This window comes from Cavia porcellus, unplaced genomic scaffold (assembly GCF_034190915.1).
Source record: "Cavia porcellus strain 051 isolate PalLab524CR breed Dunkin Hartley unplaced genomic scaffold, mCavPor4.1 scaffold_15, whole genome shotgun sequence".
Taxonomy (NCBI): Eukaryota; Metazoa; Chordata; class Mammalia; order Rodentia; family Caviidae; genus Cavia; species Cavia porcellus.
Window position 1 is genome coordinate 4,289,387 of NW_026947498.1, and position 22,758 is coordinate 4,312,144.

At 41.8% G+C, this 22,758-nt stretch overlaps 1 protein-coding gene across 13 annotated transcripts in view; it reads right to left on the reverse strand.

Annotated features, from left to right (window-relative positions):
• Setd4 (SET domain containing 4) overlaps positions 1-18,331 on the reverse strand; it is a 53,536-nt gene extending 35,205 nt beyond the window's left edge. For 8 of the 13 annotated variants that reach the window (XM_063224456.1, XM_063224459.1, XM_063224453.1 and 5 more), the window contains exons 1-9: positions 17,832-18,095; positions 16,582-16,674; positions 13,635-13,730; positions 11,245-11,282; positions 9,928-10,016; positions 8,042-8,471; positions 6,699-6,873; positions 5,352-5,433; positions 4,486-4,566 (exon numbers count right to left, since the gene is read on the reverse strand). In XM_063224456.1, the coding sequence (XP_063080526.1) occupies positions 4,486-4,566; positions 5,352-5,433; positions 6,699-6,873; positions 8,042-8,471; positions 9,928-10,016; positions 11,245-11,282; positions 13,635-13,730; positions 16,582-16,654 (1,064 nt within the window). In that variant the 5' untranslated portion in view covers positions 16,655-16,674; positions 17,832-18,095. The other 5 variants (XM_013141888.3, XM_063224462.1, XM_063224458.1 and 2 more) reach the window with 5 other exon arrangements.
• Between the last annotated feature and the right edge of the window lie 4,427 nt (positions 18,332-22,758).

Sequence of the window (22,758 nt, forward strand, 5' to 3'; positions counted from 1 at the left end):
GTAATGAACAGATACTCTGAAGAAGAAGAGACACTAAGAAACCCAATGCTAATTTTGTAGCATTATGATATAAAATCTAGCAATTCTATTATTCACTAATCAGAGTGATATTAGTCTAGTCTCTTAAGTTCAATTTCAGCATATGTAAAGATAAGGACAGCTACTATGAAGAGAATGAGAGGCACGATGGTAGTTATTATTATCTTCCCCAATGTCAGATCTTGAAGACCTAAAAAGCCTTCATCATCCTGTAATGATTTGATTAGTTCTAAAATATGCAGTATGTATTTAATGTGCGTGAAGATGGGGACAACTATTTGGAAGAAACTAGAGACAATTAGATAAACAGTGAAGATCTCCAGTGGACTTGCTTTGAAATCTGTATTTCTTTAAATTGTTTTTTTTAACTGTTTTGTTCTGTTTTGATATGTTTAATCTTACCCTCTTTAAGATAAAAAACAAGTGTGTAGGACTGATAACCATATTACTAAGTTTTTGTTAGATCATTGAGCAGAATTATTGGCAGTGTCACTATTTGAATGTCATTTTACATACTTTAATTTTGTAACCTGAACAACTATTTCTAAGACGACAATATGTAACTTATCAACTAGTGATTTCTTACCATTTATTTTTCTGTAATTCTGTATTATTTCTACCCTTTTTTATCTCCATGTATTTTTTTGTTTCTTCCTCTTTAAATAAAAAACAAACAAAAAATCACTGACCTTGGCAGTTACACAGCTGGACAATACTAGTTTTCCACTAGTTTTGCTATAGATAATGCCTCTGATGTGTGGGTTACAATGATAATGACCCAGGTCACTTTTCAAGGACTTGAAAACCATTTTCTTTTAAACCCTGACTCTTCTCATGAGCCTGCAGATGTCCAATGTGAGAACAGAACGAGATGGTAATGCTTGGCATCTGTCTCTATCCTTACACTAATTCTATCCTTTGTTGCCTTAACCTTTAAGTCAGATTCTACTCAGTTCTGCATGTAAAAAAATGTTGATCACTTAAGAAATGTTTTATCCAAAACTGTAATACAGAGTTAATGACCTAGAAATATCTCCTTGTCTTTCTCCTCTAGCTGCATGGCTAAAGATACCCACCAGCAGCTGTGACTGGAAACACAAGACTACAGAATGAGTAAAAAGAGCTGGAACTCAAATTCCTCAAAGATCTCCACCTACTTCCAAAACACCTGAATATGCTTTGCTTTCATCAGCTTGTCTGATGACATCCTTTTCCTGTCTTAATGCCCTGGAAAGCAGCTCCCACATCAACACTGAGGAAGCAGCCAGATTCTGTCTGCTGAGCTGCACCCATTTGGCTTGAGCAGAAGCCTCAATTAATGTCCTACTTGTGCTCTTTAATTCCCAACTTGATCTAATTTCTATCCTTCCAGTATGAAAAGGCCTCATCTCCAAAAACATTTCCAGGCACTGTATAAGGGCTACTTTCAAGTGCTATCTCATTTAATCCAGTCCATTAGTCAGCTTTGCCTTATAATGACAAAATATCTGAAATAAATTAAGGCAGAAAAGTCATTTGGGATCAGCTGGCTCCACTGCCTTTACACCTGTGGCAAGGCAAAGACAATGTGGCAGACATGTGCTGTGGAAGAAAGTTGCTCATCCCACAGCAGCTGGGACACAGAGAGAGACACTGACAGCGTGAGTGTGAGCAAGGCAGCGTGAGCTTCCAGACCCTCTCCTTTCTTCCTTCTGCTTTCCTTTCATCTGCTCCCCCTCCCGCCCCCCAGACTGTGCCACCCACATTCAGGGCAGGTCTCCTCCTCAGTTTGCTTCCCACATGCCAATCATTTCTGGATAATTGGAAACACATAGATACACTTAGAACCGTGCTTTACTAATTTTCCAGGCATTAGTGAATCCAATCAAGTTGACATCAGTATCAATCATCACAAGTCTATCTCTTGTCAATTTGACACTGAATTATCTCTCTTTAAATCATTATATCTCAAATTAACAAGGCCATAATCCTACTTAACATGATGTAACTACATCATGCGTACAATTTAAAAAGCCCTAAGTCTAAATAGCTCCAGAATTGCTCAAAAGCCTACATCCAAAGTCTCATCTGAGATATAAGGCAAACTCTTAGCCATGAGCACCTATAAAAGTAAAAGCAAACTATACACACACACAATGGTAAGACAGGTACAGGATAAATATTCCCATTCTGTTTTGCAGTAATAATAAAGTAGCAAGGAGTAATGAGAAAGAAAAAGACCATATTCAAGCAGGACAAACATTCAATCCAGAATCCATGGATGTGAGCTCCAAAGGATTTGGACAGTCCTGTTCCTCCAGCCTTGTCAACTGCAGCAGAGTCACCTCCACAGTTAGTATGGCTTGGGTCTTCAGTTTTCTCCACAGAAATTCCACATTCCTGGCATCTCTAACTTCTTTTGAGTCTCTATTGCAGTTTCAAGTATATTCTTAGCTTCATAAATCACCTCCCCAGATGCTGCCTGCAGGGGTTCTAATTTTGCGCACACCAGCCTTCCTTTGACATTTAGGTGGAAGTGTCTGGCCCCAAAACTCTTGCATTCTGCATGCCTGCAAAACCAGCACCACAGGTACAATGCCAAGGTCTGCCACAATCAAATGCAGTAGCCAGGCCCACTTAGACCATGCCTGCAGCAGCCTCTAACTGCCTGAGCTTGGTGAAATGAATCCTGGGAAACCAGTTTTCTAGGCAGCCCTGCTTGAGCAGAGTCCCAGAGGCTTTTTCAATGAAAGATTTACTCTTTTACATCTTCAGCCCTTGGAAAGAGGGTCTTGCTAAGTCCTGAGAGGCCCCCCAAGTATCTTTCTTTCTGAGCTGGCACAATACTTAATTTCTTTTTCATGGTGGAACCCACTTCAGCAACCACACCTCCTTTGGTCCCAACTTCACATAGGCATCTTTCCTGGGCAACCTGCAATTTTTAAGATCTTTTCACTCTGCTTTTTGCTTTCTCTGTTCACTGAAAATCTGACTTAAAAGCAGCCACCACCCAAATGCTTTGCTCCCTTGAAATTTCCTCCACCAAGTAAACTAGTCACCATTATATTCAGCCACATACTAAGTAACAGGACAAGGGCAAATATCGACAAGTTCTTTGCCAGAATATAACACAAATGGCCTCTGCTCCAATTTTAAAGTCTTCATTCACGTCTAAAACCTCAAGAGCATAGCCTTCACTGTGCCCATTTCTACCAACATTCTGGGTTTCTGAGCTCCCACTAGAATGAAGTTCTACTTACATCATAGAGCTTCTGCAATCTACACCTTTAAACCTTTGCAAACTCCTCAAACCAGATGCAAAGCTTCTCATCTATATGATGTGGTATATTCATAGTAATGATTGTCCTTCTTGGTCCTAATTTCCTGTGACAGCCGGCTTCCTCTCACCATGACACAACAACTGACATAAACAGCTTAAAGAAGAAAGCTTTATTTTGGCATATGGACTCAGATTCTAGTCACCGGTCCACTGCCTCCATTGCTTTTGAGTCTGTAGCAAGGCAGAAACACAATGGTGGAAAGGCATTGTGAAAGAAAGCTGCTTTTCGCAAAGTCACCAAGGAGCCAAAGTAACCAAAAAGCAGAGATGGGGCTCCCTCCTTCCACTTCTCTTCAGTCTACACCCCAGCTCGTAGGATACTCCTGCCCATGTCCAGAATGGGTATTGCTCACTTTATTTGCTATCTGATATGCAGAAAGCCCCTAAAAATACCCACACAGACACATGCGAAAGTGTACTTTATTAATTTCCTAGCTCTTTTCCAATTCAATCAAGTGGACATCGATATTAACCATCGGATTTACCATCTTCAGGACGTGCTCCCTCCACACTGGACAGCACAAGAGGGAGTTGACCAGCCCCAGGCTATGTGCTGACTGATTGTCGTGGATTGGGATGTAGGGGGCTGATGGCCTCAGGGGGACATGGAGGAGCCTATGATACCTGTCCTCCCCAGGTGCTCCTCACACTGGCCTCCTCAGGCGCTCCTCACACTGGCCTCCCCCAGGAAAACACCAGGCCTCTCCTTCAGTAGGGGCCCTGGTTCTGCCCCAGAGCAGCACAGGAGAAGCACAGTCAGCAGCTCTGCTTGCCAGGAAAAGGCAGCCGATTCAGAGACCTGCCCCTGAATAGCACCTGCACTCATGGGGCTGGCAGTGTTTCCTCTGAATAAGAAACATCAGGTCACCAAGGGGAACATCTGAAGAGAGACTGAAAGATCCTCAGAGCCTGGTACCCTGACTGTGACTCTAAAACCTCAAGTCCATAAGTGGTTAAAATGCAGAAGGAAAACCCACCCTAAAGAGTGAATTATATAAAGAAGGAACACTAACATAGGGCAACAAGCCTTTTTCCTCCCAGGATGAGTATCTGAATCCAAGTTAAAAATGCCCCAAGTTATATCCAGACCATAGCAATAGCTTAAGACCAACTCATGCGGAACTTACAATTTTTCAGCTTCCAGACATAACAACTTCAGAGCTGTGAGTAATCTCCAAGAGGGTCCATCCCATCCAAATGTCAAATTTCTAAAGTAGAAAAACAAATGGCAATAATCTGTTATTTTGTTATGTCCTAACACCATGAAAAACATACAGTCAAACATTTCTTTTTAAATGGGGCCACAAAACATTGTTACTTGCAACCTAGGTCAAAACATAAATAAGTGCAAGTATTAATAAATCATAAGGAACAGAAAACATTCCTATTGTCTTTTAAAGTAAAAAGCTACTTTCCAATCACTTTTAGTGAGAGGCAGAACTTGGTTGAGGAGCCTCAGCAAGAGGGCACAATTTGCAGTTCACGCTGAGATGAATGAGGGAGACTTTAGATATCTTGGACCATTAAACAATAACAAAGCACCAGTGCCAGACTGCTCTCTCACTGTTGCTAGATTATTTAAAATTTGGTATTATCTAGAAAACCACCCATTTGGTGTGGAACTGCCTAGCCAGGCACATGCCCCTTTTGCTGCACCATGATGAAAGGTGACGCAAGGTAACGGTTCTCCCGAGGACCAGGCTGGCCTGCACCAGTCCAGGGCCACTCCACCTGACCATATAGTAGACACCAATCAGCACAGGGCTCTCTTTGCTACAGTAATCTCACGCTTGTATGTTATATCCTCCAAGTAAGTGTCTTTAAAGCATCTTATACGCCTTGATACAAAACTGGGCACAGCTGCACTGCAGACAGCCAAGTGGCCGATAAACACCCACCTCTCAGCTGATACAAGTCAGGAAGGGCCTACCGCCTACAGAAAGTCAAGAACTGCCTGAAGGAGCAATTCCAACAGGGAAAATACAACACTTACTCTAGAAAGCCATGATCCTTTAAAATAGAAATCTTTTTGTTCATCTGTTTATCTGTTGATGGAAGATACTTAACAAGTATTTCTACATTAAAAAGAAGAAAAATCAGAGATTTAGGGTGGAATTAAGAGAAAAGTACGATTCCCCTTCTCAACTTTCCTTCCCATCAGCAATGGAGTCACAGTGTGCATGTTTAAATGGTGTTTCTAACTCTAACTCTAAGAAAGCTCTGCTGGCCCAATTCAGTGAGATTGTTAGCCCTGGACAAGCTGTAAGACTTCCAAGGCCGGAAGACAAAACTTCCACAAGCTCAGCTTCTACAGAGTAACTCAAGCAGCAAAATCAGGGAATTAAGATATTATGCTCACTTCTGGAAAATAACCACCAACTATAGTACAGGCTCTATAAAACCCAAGGAAAAAGTCTTATAAAACTGAGTTTTAAAGGCCAGAATTCAACATAGTCTGGACATTAATTATTCCAACCAAAAACTACTTAAAATATATAGGCAAAAACTGACAAAGCTAGTAAGAGAGGAATAGGGTAGTGAAAGGCTTTTTTTCAGTTTTTTTTAAAATTTTGTTTTGTTTGCTTTGTTTGTGGTGCTAGGAATCAAGACTTGTTTTTGAACAAGTGAGGCAAGTGTTCCACCACTGAGCCACACCCTCAGTCCTTTCTTTGTGGCCTAAAAACTGCTTCTCCTCCAAAGTGGGGACTCAGCCTTCTATGCGCTATTTGGTTTTTTTTTTTTTTTTTTTTTTATGTCCTTCAATCCATTCCAATATGCACTGTTTTTAATACTAAATTTGGACTTTTGTTCCCCTAAATGACTATTTTAAAATAGAAATATAAATGAAAGCAGCATGTTAGATCACAAAGAAACAAATGAAATCAACATCTGGTCATAGCATTAAACTCCAATAACAAGGACGAAATAACAGACTTGTCCCTGTGTCCAGCCCTGGCCTACACAGAGTGGGTGATGAGTACATATTTGCCATTCATGGCGCCGGTGTCACGCCCGGTCCTCAATGACTGGAGCCTCAGCGCTAACGTTTCTATTCCTTCCCCCCAGGAACACACGCCTTTCCGTAGCAGTTCTCCTCTCACTCGCCTTCTGACCCACTGCCCTAAAACACCACAGTTCTCTCCTCAGCCCTATCATCAATCACAGCTTTGCTGTTTCGACTTCAACCCTGAAATCAGAATCCATAAGTTAAGTCAGCTTTGTGCAGCATGAAATAAATGACAAACAAGAATGTCTGAAGGTTTTGGTATCTAAAAACACACTCAACCATATCTCTGAATGGGAAAAATATTATCTTAACCATAACAAAGCTGGTTCCAACCTCTTGAGACATAAACACAAGCATGAGGATTGCAGAGGGAAACAAAGCCATATTCCAGGAGCAGCCTGTGGTTATCGTGAGGTCCATAGCAGATGAACACTTCTTTATGTTTTCTATAATCCGAAGCCGTTCTAATTTCATAACAGCCAGTCTCCTCATTAAATGCTGCTTTTACCTACAATGAGAAATTGTTATTTTTCTTAAACATCAGCCACACATATTCATCTCCCCTCAGGTTACTGGGCTAACAACTGTTGAGTTCCTACAAAAGCAAAAAGTGGACAGGCCAGGACTCTTCTCTGAGCTCTCCTCTCACTGGCATGGGGGCTCAACAGGACAGTTATCAGCACTCTTGTGATGGCATGTCACACCAAGGGAATGGCAAAGGTTCGTTCCCCACCATGTGGCCCACAGTGTGCCCCCAATGGGCTCCAGATTGTGGGGAGCAGCTGAAGCTGGAGATCAGTCACACATGCAGGGTCCAAGAACAAAAAGGCCCTGAAGTGATCCAGGTGAACAAGCTGCTTCAGACAACACCAAGCCCTTAGGCTACCATGCAGGCAGGAGGCTAGGTGGAGGGTGTCAGGTGACGTCAGCCTGCTGAATGTGTTTAAGTAAGTGCAGTGCAGTGCTTGTGCAGTTCCTTTTCCTCCCATGAGGACCCCAGCTTTCTACACATACACTGCTATCTCCACCCTGCCACCACCCTCCCCTCCAGGAACTTCCAGAGCTGCACTGAATGCAGCCTCAGATGAGCTTCTAGATGGACACTTCTCTCCCTCCAGTCAAGCCTTTACCCAGCAAGATTCTTTCATGATTTCCCAGAATCTGTTCCCCATGGACATTCATCCACACAGTGAACATTTGCTGAACACCTACTCTGGCCCAGGTCCCGCTCTGAGCACTGGGGATGCAAAGAGGACCAAGACAAAGCCCCCCCGCCTCAAAGATTTCAGTCTTAGTAGGGGAAGGGAGAAGTCAATCAGTGACTGGAGCAAAGATACAGCCTCTCCTAGCTAAGTTAGCAAGGATGAAAGGACAGGAAGGCATGGAAGCTAGACTTCTGCCACGGGCTGGCAGAAGGTAAGAAAAAGACTCTGTGCATTGGTGGATGGTAAAAGATCTTCAGGGGAACAGCAGAGTGGAGAAGCAGGGCAAAGGAAAAGCATGCCAGGACAGACAACGGCCTATGGAGCAAAGATCGGGGTAGGCTGATGTAACAAATTTACTTGGAGCCAAAAGTGTCTCTCTCAATTCTTTCAGTGAGCACTGAAAGTCCCAGACTCTACATGCTGGATTCTGCCTCTCTAAAGAAAACATACATCACCATTTCAGCTTCTCACCTGGACATTTGGGCTGTGATTCAGCAGATCCAGATAAGGAGCCAGCGCACAGGTGTCAGGCTCTAAGGAAAGGCAGTCCCGCCTGCGGGTCCTAAGGTACACGGCTCTGGTATTGACAGTGCACCAGGCCCACAGGAGGGCACTGTAGCTGAACACGCTGTCCGTGGCCTCTTCAAACAGAGGCTGCAGGGAAGAAAAAAAGTCTCTGGAGGAAGCAAAAAACTGCTGCACAGACATTCTCTGCTCTTCAGCCTTTGCTTTTAAAGGTTCAGGAAGAAGATTCACCACTTCTGGCTCCAAACAAACAGGGCAGGTGTAAGACTTGGGTAAAATATCCAGGTAAGGCTTCCAGACAGACTGATCGCCAGCATGCTTTTCTGAAACCAAAAAGGTGCACAAAGCCAACAGTGGGGACGGAGGAGGCTTCCACCTTGTAAAATGAAAAACTGGTTACAGAAATGACTTTTATTCAAAATATGGAAAAAGCAAGCGGTCTGCTTGGTGCCAGTGAACTGTGCTCAAACTTAGTAATTTTAGTAATCTAAATTGAATTCATGCACCCAAGACAGCTTAACAATTTTCCTCTCCAGAATACAACTCATATAGGATCTCTGAACAAGACATTTACATCAGAAAAGTAGAGACTCTAACCCAACTGACTGATTCGTTCACAAGAAAATCCTATTTGCAAAAACTTCCAACCTATTTCTCCAGTTTGAGAGCTTTTCCAATAAACACATTTCTTTCACCTAAATGAGGATATAAAATATAGTGGGGAGGGCTTAGCCTGTACACTTCAATACAGTATTGACCGGACACATATAACTATGGATTGAAATTTAAAGCTGAAAAATATTTAAAATTTAATTATTAAGTAGGATAAGACGTATTTCCAACACGCAGTACCCATTTGTGGCCAATGTGCACCATATTGGACAACAGACAGTTATATCCTTCTGTCATTATCAAGTTGTAATGACACCCACTTGGACTGCAAACTGAATGTGCTCATTATAAACTTGTTGCAGTCCTAAAAATTTTATTCCTGCAGGTATATGCTCTATTACGGATTATGCATAAAAGTATTTTTGTTTTGCATACTTATCCAAAAAGGGCCTCATGTGACATGCATGTATTAAGAAAAAGTTTTCATTACTCTTCCAAAGTCTATATTCCTATACTGCCATATACTCTACTCGACACTTGAGAGACTACTCAGAACTTCTGAAAGTGTTAAGCCCAGTAACGGCCTTGTCGATAATCAGGTCTAACCTGTGTTACCCGTATTCAAAAACATGCTGGGTAAGAAGAAGTCTACAGCTTACAGCTGAATGGTAAGGAACAGCCGCTGTCATCTAGAGAAATCCCCTCTGCTGAGACTCTCACTCACTCTGTCCTCATAGGTGCCCATGACAAAGCCCCACCACTAACAGCCAGGAAACAACTCCTACAGGACCCACTCTCTTCTCTTCCTAATTCTTCCATAATGTCAAAACAATTTGTGTAACTAAAATAAGGGCAAAGTTAAAATAGTTAATGAACAACTGTCAAGGCGTGCTATGGTGGAAAAGAACAGGCCACTGGGAATCAGGGCACTAGGTGGTGACTTACATGTACTATTCTATTTTATCTTTGTTTTCTAGTACGTGATGGATGAGGATTCACATCCCCATTCTAGGAAGCCTATTAAAGATCTTTAAAATGCAGTTAACAATGAACTAACTTCCTGGAACTGAAAATAGAAAACCTTTGCATTCAGTTTAGGTACTTCTTAGCTAGGCAAGGGGCTTGATGTTCATGAACTGTCCCTTAGCACAGATGTTTGTCAGTGACAGAGGCCTCAAGGAGAACCACTGGCACCAGATAACCGTGCTGGTGTTACTTACTTAATGATGTACGCCCCTAAAGAGCTTCGAATCACCGTGTCCGTGGTGAGCAGGCAACTCCCAGGTAATGAAATAATCATCTGCCCCTCCTTGCCAAAAAGAAAGAAAGTTGAAGACAGCCACACTTTGGGAAGAAACTGTGTGCATGAGTTTTATAAAGTTCCTGACCCCACATCATCTACAGAGTGACCATTTACTGAATCCCCCATAACCCAATATTGAAGCCCCCATAACCCAATTACTGCCACTAGCGAGCCCACCCGGCAGACCCAGGCAAAGCTGCTGCTCTGCCACCAGGTTTTACAACCCCAACGGGAAGGAAACTCTCCCAGTCAACCCTGCACCAAAAGGGAATGTGGGAATACCCTGACCACTCACGTCACACTATCCCCTCATCGTGCTATCGAGAGGACCAAGAAGATGCCACTCAGAAAAACTTCACCTGAGGAAGGCAGGCACAGTGGCTTACTCCTGGGGTCCCAGCTTCGGGAGCCTGGGGCAGGAGGATCACTTGAAACCAGGAGTTTGGCCACACTAGTCTAGACAACATAGACACCCTGACTCTAAAAAGCAAAACAAAAACAAAAATGCTATCCAGTCAGCTCTGAAGGACAGCACAGCAGCCGCTTCTCCACGTGATCAGTACCCACCAGCTTAAGAGTGGGCTGCACACCTAGCACAGCGGGAATCTAATTCTACCACTTGCAAAAGTACGGTTTGCAGTTTTAGCAAGTAAAGTAATAGACATCAGACAGCAGTGTGACATAAGTACAGACATGAATTAAGGTGCTGAAAAACAGATGCAAGATTCTCCCCACAGCACCTTCTCTCCTCCTCCTCCTGTGGCAGTCTCACTTGGTGACACATGGCCAGGGAAAGGAGACCACACCTTCCCCTCCATTGGACTCAGTGAACCATGAGCCCCACCTCTCACTGACCTATCAGATGGGGGTGGAAGGTCCTCAAAAGGAGAAAGCCTGCCCTTCCCCTCCAGCTTGCTGCCTTCTGCTGCCCAGGAATCAAGAACCCTGGGGAGACTCCAGGAGCGACAGGGTGGGAAAAGGTCTGGGCCTCTGATGGCCATGGCCATGGCCCACCAGCTCAGGGTGACTCTTTCCACACTCATTTAAATGACAGAAATATAAAGTTCTATACAGCAAACTCAATCCCATAGACAGAATTGTATTCATACACATCCGTTAGGCAAGTAAGAGAAACATCATCACATCTGAAATACTTTTAATTCACTTCATTTAAACTCCAAAAATAAATCAGCAAAAAATATATTGGGTTTCAAGATAAAAGAGCAGTTCTCACCCGCAGGGATGTCTTGCTCATCAGCCCTCTGCCTGTACCTATGGAAGCAAAGACAAGAAAGGGATAAATCCAACTACAACTTCAAGGTCTGAGAGATCCCATTAGAGTAAGAACCTCGAATGAAGTTCAAAGTCATCTAAAGGTAAAGCTAGTGTCTAGATATGCTTCTATGCTCATTTACCACTTATGCTTCTATGCTCACTTACCTTTTCCAATTTTTAAACATTTCATAGTTTTGTCATTTCTCTCTGCAAGTCGCTTTCATTCCATTCCTGTCTTTCAGGCAGGACAGGATCAGAAAGCTCTACTGGCAAATACCCTAAGAATGAACCACCTGTGGGTTTATAATCCTTGAAGCTCAAGGTAAGGTTGAGACCTAAAGATCTTAAAGCAAGACTCCTGACATTATTTTCTCTTGATCAACTGGCAAAGAACTCCACAGAGTACAGTAATCTGAGATAGTGCTTTTCATTGACCATCCTCTGTCGCAAAGAAACAGAGTTAAACATTCTGTTTGTAGAAGACAATCATGTTCACGATCATACACAAGGAGAAGCCCTAATAAAAACAGCTCTGTGAACATTTTCAGAACCAAAATGCAGTCACCTGTGTGAAACCTAGACAAAAAGGAGCCAGGGAAGGCCAAGGGAGGGTTTTCACACTTGATTTCTTCAAATTGTCACAAAATAGTCGGCCAAAGTCATACCTTTGCACCAAAAATAGTTCCATGAGGAAGCTTGCTCAGCAATTACCTGTTCAATCTGGGACGAACAGCAGCCTTATTATTGGTTCTTGTAACCAGCGACAGCTGTTTCAAAACAACTTACCAAACCCTTTTTTTTTTTTCATTGGTACCAGGGATCGAACTCACGACTGCACGCTTGCAAAGCAGGTGCTTATGCTACTGAGTTAAATCCCCAGCCCCTATTCTTTTTTTTTTTTTTTTTTTATGACAGGGTCTTGCTATGCAGTTCAAACTGGCCTTGAGCTCACTTTGTAGCCTATACTGGTCTTGAACTCACAGTGATCTTCCTGCCTCAGCCTCCCAAGTGCTGGGATTACAGGCATGCATCACCACACCCAGCTCTCATTTCTCCTTTAAAAGTCCTGTCTTCCCTTTGCTTCCCTGAACCTCACCACAGCATGTTTCTGGGAGCCATTCTCTGTTGTTCATTAGGCTCATGGCTCAAAAAAAGCATCTTACACCCCCTCACCCCAGTTGCTCTGCGACGTACTCCTGGGGAACAAGTTCACACACCTCCTCATCACCACACTCACCTAAGGCCGCACATAGGAAAACATTTATCTTGAAGATGTCAAAGAAAGTTAATTTGCTTTAAGTTCAGTTACCTAACGGTACCTGAGTGATCATTTTAATGGCCAGTGCAATGTACCCTAATTTCTGTGTGAGCTGAACTATCTGCAGTCTCCCCTGGATGTAGAACTTCAGGGTCCTAATCACACAACTATCCTGTGCCACTGGGGCCCCAAGTCCTTTCAAAGAGCATCTTGTCCCACTCTGCGGTCATCTCTAGCCCACGCAGGAGTAGAGCAAGGTGGCTTTGCAGGCACACACACAGCAAGATGTCTAGCTTCTGGGAGAGAATGTTCCAGAAGAAAATGTCAATCTAACCTCATAATAAAGGATTCCATTTACAGAAGAGAATGTTTATCTGTCTCAGCTCAGGTGACTGTGGAAGCCTGCAGCTCTGCGACTAACTGGCCCCACACAGGACTTCTCCTCCAACCACAGCTACAAACCAGCCAAGGACAAACGAGCTGAGGCCTCCCCAGCAAACTCTCCGGCAGCCACACCATCAAGGGAGAACACATACCTCAGATGGTTCTGGAACCTCCCTCTGCTTTAGGAAACTATTCTTACCTACAGGGACTAGGAAAATCCCATTAACCTGCAAGTCTGAACCACAAAACCATCACAGCGATGTTGCTGAACACACCACTCACCAAAGCATACACATGTCTTTCGATTTCTGCTCAGTAAACAACGCAGTCTAGCTTACATTCGGATCAAGGTCCTCAATCTATCCACTGTGCAAGCTGCTGGAAAGATGAATCCAGTCTGCAGCTTGCCTCTGCCAAGTGTGTCAGATTTTATAACTGTGGCATTCAGGTGTTACACATATTTACGGCTCCCATTTACGCTTCTATGCTCATTTACCTTTTCCAATTTTTAAACTTCATTTCATAGTTTTGTCATTTCTCTCTGCAAGTCACTTTCATTCACTTTTACACCAATGTGAAGTATAAATAAATAGTACAGCTCCAAGGCAGGAAGGCAGAGAAAACCCATCGCACTGTGAGAATCACCCCAGGGTTCCACGTGGCCCTCACCAGAGAGGGATCAGGAAAGTCCACTGCAACACTCTTACCTGGAAATCGAGCAGGCATTAAATTTGTGTCTTCAAAATTTCTGTCTTTCAGCCACTTCTTTAGCTTTATAAATTCAGGCTTATGGCTCTCATTTACTAATTAGGAAAGGAAAGAACATGGGGTGATTAAAATCACTGTATAACCAGGTTTTCATATTAAAAGAACATCTTTGATGAAGTATATCAAGCAGATCATGTAAGGCATTATGGTTAGACTTGAACTATCCCCCAGAATCTCATGTGTCGGGGTTGGCCCCATCAGTTCAGCTGGGCTCAGAGGTAATACTTCTGGAGGCCTCTGGAGCATACAGACCTGGATCTCAACAGTGGAATAATCCACTGTTAGACTCATAACTTGATGACATTGCTGGGTGATGGTAGAAACTTTAGGAGGTAAAGCCTAGTTGAAGGAAATAATAGGTCATTGATGGTGTGCCCTGGAAGGTCATCTTGTCCCCAGCACCTTCTTCTCTAGCCCACACTGTCTTTCGGTAGCCATGACCAAGTAGGTTATTCCACACCCTTTCACAAAGATGTTCTGCCTCACCACAGGCACAAAAACAATGGGACCAAGCAACTATGGACTGAAACCATGGGCCCAAATAAAGGTTACTTTTGGTCTTTTTCTTTTTCTTTTTACTAGAAATCAAACTTAGGGCCTTGAGCTTGTAAATGTCACTTCTTTAAGTTGCTTTTCTCACATATTTTGTCACTGTGATAAAAATCTGACTAACACAAAGGGGAATAAATCATATGAAAAAACTACAAATAGTGTAATCTAAGACAGCTAAACCATTAACCACATGATCATCTTGATCAATAAAGAAAAGCATTTGATAAAAATCCAACATCTATTCTGATAAAAGTTCTCAGTAAACTAGTAAGAAGAAAATTTTCTCAATCTGGTGAAAAATACCTTTAAAATACAAATATCTGACACATATAATGATAAAAAAAACTAGAGCTTTCTTCCTAAGACCAACAAAAAATAAGAATGTCTGGTTGTTCCCCCTATCCCATTTCAATATTGTACTGAGAGGTCAGCCAGTAAAATGTATCTAGAAAGCTAAATCAAAGAAATCAAATGAAAAAACAAGTAAAACTTTTGTTCTCAGAAGACACCATCACATAAGTAAAAGATGGAGTATTTACAACAAAGCTAGTGAGTTCAGCAATGCAGTTTATAAAATCACAATCAAACATTTAATTCTATATACCGGCAATAAACAGGCACAAATTTAAATTTTTAAAATATTATTTTAGTAGTATCAAAACTATGAAATTCTTAAAAGATAACATACAAGGCTTGTGTATCAAAAAGTACAAAATATTACTAAGAACAACTAAAATAAGTAAGACTGTCAGACTGAAAGTTTGTGCCTTCCTGAAATTCCTATGTTGCAACCTAACCCCCACTTTCACAATGTTTGGAGAGGGGACCCCTAGAGAGATAAGGACAGTTAGATAAGGTCGTGACAGTGCAGCCTTCCTTATAGGACTAGGTAGGGGGACTTACAGGAGAGAGGGGGTGGGAGAGTGCATATTTACAGCCACAGAGACTATCCTCACAGAATGTCTTAAATCCTCACAAAACCTAGGTCCCCATAAAAAAGAAAAAGAAACGAAGAAGAGGTACAGATACCTACCACATGAGGGCACACTCAAAATGCACCTGGCTACAACCACAAAGAGCACCAAGTCAGCCAAGTCAGCCAGCCTGCTCCCAGATCTTAAATTTTCCAGCATCCATTCCAGTGAGAAGTAAATTTATATTGTTTAAGCCGACCAGTCTATGGCACTTTGCCATGGTGGCCCAAGATGCCTAAGACCTAGACAAAAACAAACTGAGCAGGCTAAGGCATAGACGGTAAGCCCTTGAACTATGTTTATATTAGAAAATAATGATTTAACACAAAAGAACACAGTAAAGGAAAGATGGAAGAGCGAAGAGAAAGATACCCAAGACACATAAAAAGCAAAACATAAAATGGCACGTGTAAATCCAAGTATCAACAATATCACTGAATGTCAATGAATTAAGAAATCCAGGCAAAAACTAGTTTGTTAAAGATAAAAACAAGACCCAAGGAAATCCTCTGTACAAGATTCAAAGATATACCAAAAGTAAAAGCATGAAAAAGATGGATTACACGTACCACTGCAGCACAAAAGCTGGAGAGACTGCTCTAGTACCATCAAAAAAAGACATTAAAACAAAGGTGCTACTAGAGTTAGAGGAGCGTTTTATGATAAAAGTGTTAATCCATCAGAAAGATGTAATAATTACAGACGTACATGAATCTAACAACACAGCCCTAAAATACATGAAGCAAAAGCTAACAGAAGTCCAAGGAGAAAAGGACAGTTCTACAGTAGTAACTAGAAATTTGAAGACCTGTTTCAGTAGTTGAGCAGAACAACTGAGTACAACATCACCAAGGAAAAAGATGGCAACACAATGAACCAGGTGGGACTAACGAACATCGCGGAACAGCAGCAGAACACACATTATTCTCACGTGCACATGAAACACCCTCTAGGGCACCCGAGCCCAGCGGTGGAAAACTATGGCATGTGGTGAGAGTAGTACGATCCTATTTACATAGCACTTTACAGTTGGCCAAGCACTTTCATATGCTATACCTCATTTAGCCTTCGTTACACTGAGTTAGAAGTGATGAATTTACACCCACACATGGATATCCTACAGTAAACTAGAAGACACCAGAGCCAAAAATGTGGGGTCACCATCTCTAGATAAGAGGCTGAAGCAGAGTTAAATAGAATCATACTACTCTCACCACAGTTTAAAAGAATATAAGGGCACCATTCAAGAATGTTCATTAACAAATATCCTCTATGATACTTTACTTTCAGAAAAACCTACATGTGTAAACAGACAGCAATCAACCAGTTTCTTTCATCACCACCACCAAAACAAAACTACCTCCTCTTGATTCAGAACTTCGGATGAGTTTTCGCCTTCTGATCCGGCTTGTTCTTCCTCTTCCCTTCTGCATTCTACAAGTAGATGCCTATTCTAAAATAAAAAGCACTTCTTAGTCTTACTTTCCAGCTATACAATAATCACTGTTCTTTGCACCCTTTATTATAGAAATGTGTATTTCGGGAAACTTTCTCAGCAAGATGTTTGGTTCACTTTTCTTCTTTTCTCTGTTTTGCAGTTGAGGGAACTTGTATATTTAAAGTGTTTTTGTAGAGATAAGATTGATACCAAGAACCAAATCTGGATCCCGCAGTGATGGCGGTTCCACAGGTTCCTCTAAAACAATTTTATCTTTGGGCCCTACTGAATGATTAATCATAGCAATTCTCATAAATTATTTCTTAACATGTACTGTAGGGATTTTCACATTTCAATCCTAATCAACATTTACTAAAGCATAAATTTAAATTAACTACATTTAAAATCAAACCACCATTCACTAAGGAGCCACCATTCACTAAGACATTTTAGAGACTGGGAAAAAAATCCTCTTTCAGTCTTAAACAACAGCCTGTTCTTACAGACCAGGATCTTCAAATGAATATAATTAACTAGGTGTTGGGGGGGGGGGACTCATACAAGCAGAGCATACAAGCAGAGATAAAATCTAAAATGGGTATTAGAGATTCTATATGCTACTTCCTTAAAAGCAGATAAATGAAATCCATTAAACAGAACAGTATGGTACAGGCAACAGAGTGAAGCTTCTTATAAAATGATAGAAACTAATGCAACTATTACAAAGAAAGTACCGCTCGTGCTGGTTTATAAACATATGCAAAGCATACAGAGTACAAAGTTTCAGAATATTACAAAGCACGTAATCCCTTTTGGGTTTGTTTTTGAGCACATCATGCATATTTAAATATCAAGACTATTTGGGGATGGTAATTCAAAAACGTGCTAGACTTTTACTACTTTTGTATGCTATTCTCACATACATTAGTGTATGAGAATATGCGTAACATAATCCATTACTTATATACATATTTACATAGCGATGTAACTGATTTTAAAAGCTACCTCTAAATATAAATAGGAGCGAGAAACAAATGACCAGCGCTAAGTAACCGCTGGTGCCTTAACACTCAGAGGCTGCAAATTCCTTGGTAGCTGCACCGGAAGTTGGGAATCAGGTCCAAACGTCGAGCGCAGTCTCCCCCTCCGTATGTCCCGGGCTCGGTTCTCACCAGGGCCACGAGGTCCCCGTAGTGTCCCGGTGCCGGCCAAAGGCACGGTTTGCGTCCCCAGAGCTCTCACTGACAACTCCCTCCTCAAGGCCGAGCTGGAAGACGTCAGACCCCAGGGCCCTCGGGTCCCTTTGCCACCTAGGGCGCCAGGAAATACCGATGAGAGGCAACAGCAGTACACAGGTCTCACGCGGGTCGGCTAAGGAAAGCACTTCTTTTCACACAAATAGGTCATACTAAGAAAAACCGGGGCAAAACCCCGCCTCCGTTACCCAGGCAATGAAAGGCCGCGACCCGGAAGTCCTTCGCGTTTTCGTCCGCACAGGCCGCGCCCTCCAAAATGACGGCACTAGTGGGCAGGCGGGCGCGCGTGTGGAAACCAGACAGCTCTTCGGGTAATCCAAAGGGACGAAAAAGATGAAATTGAGGAAAGGATGAGGGTCGTCACGAACGCTGAGCCCTCGGACCTCCCTCCGCTGCTGGCCACTTCCTCCCCAAGGGCGCATGCGCAGCTTTTCAGGGAAAAAAAATTTTTTTTCTAACACCCAGAGCTCAGACCTTTCAACCACTCCCCTTGCGGCCAACAGGCGGTATAAGATCTGTGGGGCTCGCGGGCAGCAGTCTGCGCCCAGGAGCCGACCTGCAAGTCTTTTTCTTAAGCAGTTGTTCAAACTACCGCAGAGCCTCTCCCGCCGACCTCGCCTGCCCGGTACCTGGCTGGATCCTTGAGTCCCCATACCTGGTCCCCAACCCACTGTACCAGTCCCCCTCCACTCTTCTGCCGAGACCCGGGCTCACCCCTCTCGTGACTGCACCCCCTCTTCCTGTTTCCTTTCTATCCCCATTACCTACCTTGCATGAAAATACTACATAATTTCTTTGCGTACTGTTTCCAGGAGAGGGAGCTCGGTTTCTGCATTAATGGTCCTTATTAGAAGCTTGATTTCTGGAGAGAACGAACAACATAGAGATATGAAAGCTAGCAAATACTACCTTAGCCAGGTGGCCAAGAATGTTATCAGTAGTAAATAATGTGGATAACATGTTCTAAGGTAGTCCTCCATATAACCCAGTTCTATAAGAAAAAACAAGTCCTAAAACATCTGACCTGTACCCTGAAAACACGTTTTGTATCATGAAAAAAACTGGCGAACTGTCATGAACCAGAATGATATGAAACTAAGTGTAATGTGGTATCCTGGAGGAGGCTTGGAATACAAAAAGACTATTAGAGGGAAAATGAGTGAAAGACCAGTAAAGGGTGGCACTTACTGATCACTGCCGTTCCAGTGTGGTTTCTTAGTTGTGACAAATTCACTATGATAGTAAGATGATAATTGGAGAAAATGAGTGAGAAGTAGAAGGTATTCTGGTACTACACTTCTAAAGTTTGGGGGTTGTTTTATTTGGAAGTTTTGGGTTTTTTCTTGTGTGTTTTGTTGTTTTGAGGGTTGTTTTGTTTTTTTGGTGGCCTTGCATGCTAGGTAACCGCTACCTCTGAGTTATATTCCCAGTGCTAAAATTATTTTTAAAGGTGATTGAGCTGGAGATACAGTTCCTGATTAGGAAGTATTAAAATGTAAGTTTGGAGGGGCTGGGGATTTAGCTTAGTGGCATAAGCGCCTGCCTTGCAAGCAGGCAGTCATGAGTTTGATCCCTGGTACCGATAAAAACGAAAAAAGACCAAAAAAAAAAAAAAAATGTAAGTTTGGACAAGTTAAAAATTGTAAGGGTTTTAGTCCAGCATGGTAGTACGTGCCTATAATCTCAGGAAAGGGATTACAGGAGAGGTTGGCTAAAACCCAGAGTTTAAAAAAAAAAAAAGATTTATTTGATCAGAGATCCATGAATATGGCAGTTACAAATGCGAAATGCTTTCTGTCTTCATATGGAAAGGGCACCGGAAGAAGGCTACTCTACAGTGAAAGCAGAGCAAAGAAACTGAACAGTTGCCTCTCATGCTTTGTAAGTTGGCTATTCAATATATCTTTTTGTTTGTTCCCTCCTGGTCCCAAGATAATTATTGCAGCTCCACGGATCACATTCTTATACATCTGCATTCTATTTTGTTAATGTTTCATATTAAATATTTACTTTTGTTTTTATTAGTATATGTTTGCAGTACATAATGAGTATATAGGGAGCTGGTACATGTACATAACATACCTTAATCCTTTTTACATCCCCTTCCCACCGCCTCAGCCCTCTATATCCCCTACCTTCTATCTCTTGGTTCTCTTCCCATTTGCAACAACAACAAAATCTGTCTTGCTGTTTTCTACAAGACAGGAAGAAAATAGACAATATTAATGAGTCATTTTACTGTTATGAAAGAGGAAAATGATTATGCATTACCATTTTGTGCATAGGAATTGGCAAAGGTTCTCTTCTTGACTTAATTTAGTCAAATTTCTCTGGGCAAAAACTTGTCCTATAGAAATTACAGAGACTTATCATGAATGACTCCTTCCACCTGTTTTTTCATAAAACCTTTTACAAAGCTTTTAACAGCTGAAGGTTTTTGTCTCTCAAGAAATATTAGTCCTACCACCCCTTAAGTTCCTTCCTGAGAATGTTTAAGGCCTCCAAAAAACTATTAAACTAACACCTGACCTAGAACCCTGGCCACTTACTGTTAAATTATTTACTAAAAGAGATGTGAATTATTCCTCTGTCCCTCCAAAATGAATATGTCTCTCCCACAACTCAGGAATGTCCATCTCAGAGACCTTGGGTCTAGAGACAAAAAGGAAATCAAAGTATGTGTTTACAAATCACATAGTTTCTTGTTATTCAAAGAGGAATTTCTTTTTGTTTCAGACACAAAGTAAAGAAGGAGAAAATATGTCACCAAACCTCACAGGAGACATACTCCATTGACATATAGTAACCCACTTATAGTGAGTCTCCAAATGATTAAAATACAGTTGCTCAATTAGGATGAAAACTGCTTCTGTAGAAAATAAAATCTAATGAGCACTGGTGACAAACCTTTCTCTGAGAAGTTCTTGGAAGACGCTGGCTTGAGCATTGCAGCAGAGATCTTCAAGGGCACATGAGGTCCTTCCATGAAGGAAGGCAGTGCCAGATTTGAGATAACATTTCTGACAGAAGTAAAAGATCACAGAAGTTCTCAAATGTGGATCCAAAAGATGTAGGTCACACTCCTAGAGACAAGTGTTCACTCCAAGGTGTCCCATATTGATTGTGATCAAATGTCCCACTCCCCAAAGGAAGGGAACTCTATTCCAAAGCACCACATAACAACTGGGTCTGGAATCATTTCAAAGCTACTTAACAGACCTGAAAGACATCTTTGAAATATAGTCATTAAAACTGATAGGCCCTGTGTCCTCTGATCGAAAAAAATGGACAATTTTTTATCCTTGATTATTGTTTTTTATGACTTTCCTTCTTATAAGCTTATTTTTTAGCCTTTTAACTAGTTTGTGTTTCCAGTGCAAACTAATTACATTCACTTCTTTGGAAATTTGTTCATATAGATATATTTTAATAATTTTTATTTCTCCTTCCCCTCGCCTCGTTCCCATCTCCCTCACTCATCCTTAGGACCTCTTCCAATCTCCACAAAGTCTACCTCCCTGCTTCCTATCTTTTATTTTGCTTTTCAAATTATATTTTCAGTTTCTCATATAAGAGAAATCATGATATTTAACCTGTGTCTGATTTATTTCAGTTCTCATCACTGTATCAAGGTGCATCTATTTTCCTACAAATGACTCAAATGTGTCCTTCATGGTTGAGTAGTACTCCATTATGTATATGTCACATTTTCTTTATCCATTCCGCTGTTGTTGGGTCTACTTCCAAGATTTAGCTAGTATGAGTTGTGCTACTATAAACATAGGCATGCATGTATCACTGCAATTTGATGACTTTAACTCTTTGGAGAAGAGTTACCCAAAAGAGATAAAGCTAGGTCACATAAAATTTGTGTTTTTAGGGGATTTTTGTTTTGCTTTTTAAGACAGGGTCTCATTTATCCCTGGCTGGCCTCAAATTCATGGTCATCCTCCTGCCACTAAGTGCTAGGATTACATTTTTAGTTCCTTGAGAAATCTACATACTGATTTCCATAGTGGTTATACTAGTTTACATGTCTACTGTTAAGGCTTATGTCCAGATGTCCCCGCAAAACCTTATGCAGTCATAGGTGGGGCTTTTCAGAGATGAGTGGATCTAGAATGTGTGATACTGGTATTAAGGGTGTGATTACTAAATCAGTTCACTGATAAGTTTAACATAGTTCTGAGTGTGGAGAATGGGAAGGCACACATGGGTGTGAGTGATTCCCACCCTACAGGTGAGCAGCCCAGGTAAGATACAAGGGGTAGAAAGAGGGTCACTGTGTGTCACTTGTAGCTTGAACCTTGCCTTCCGCCTATCATGAACTGTTTCTCCTCTCCTTTGTTTCTCCTCTGTCCTTCAGCCATGCCACCTTGCCTTGAAGCCAGCCAACTATGAACTGAAACCTGTACAAACTAAGCTGAATAAACCTTTCCTTCTTTAACTTTGGGTGTTGGGTATTTTGTCCCAGCAATGAGAAAACAGACAGACAACAACAATGTAGAAAGGTTCCTTTTTCACTGTAGCCTGGGGCAACATTTGTTGTTTTTTGAGTTTTTGAAGACAGCTATCTTTCCTGCAGTACAGAAGATTGGATCTTACTGTTGAGGGTTACTGTTGAGGGACTGAACAGACACAATTGCTCTTCACACTGAGTGACAGACACTCTGTAACTTTCCACTTCCCAAATCCTGAAGCCCCACTCCCACCCCAACTTTATCTTTGACTCTGCCTTTAACATGCACAGTCATTTCTGTACAAGAGTCATAGAATTCAGTTCACCTTGGACTTTGTCCTTCATGAAGTGGTTTATTACTGGTTAAATTCTGAACTTGCCAAT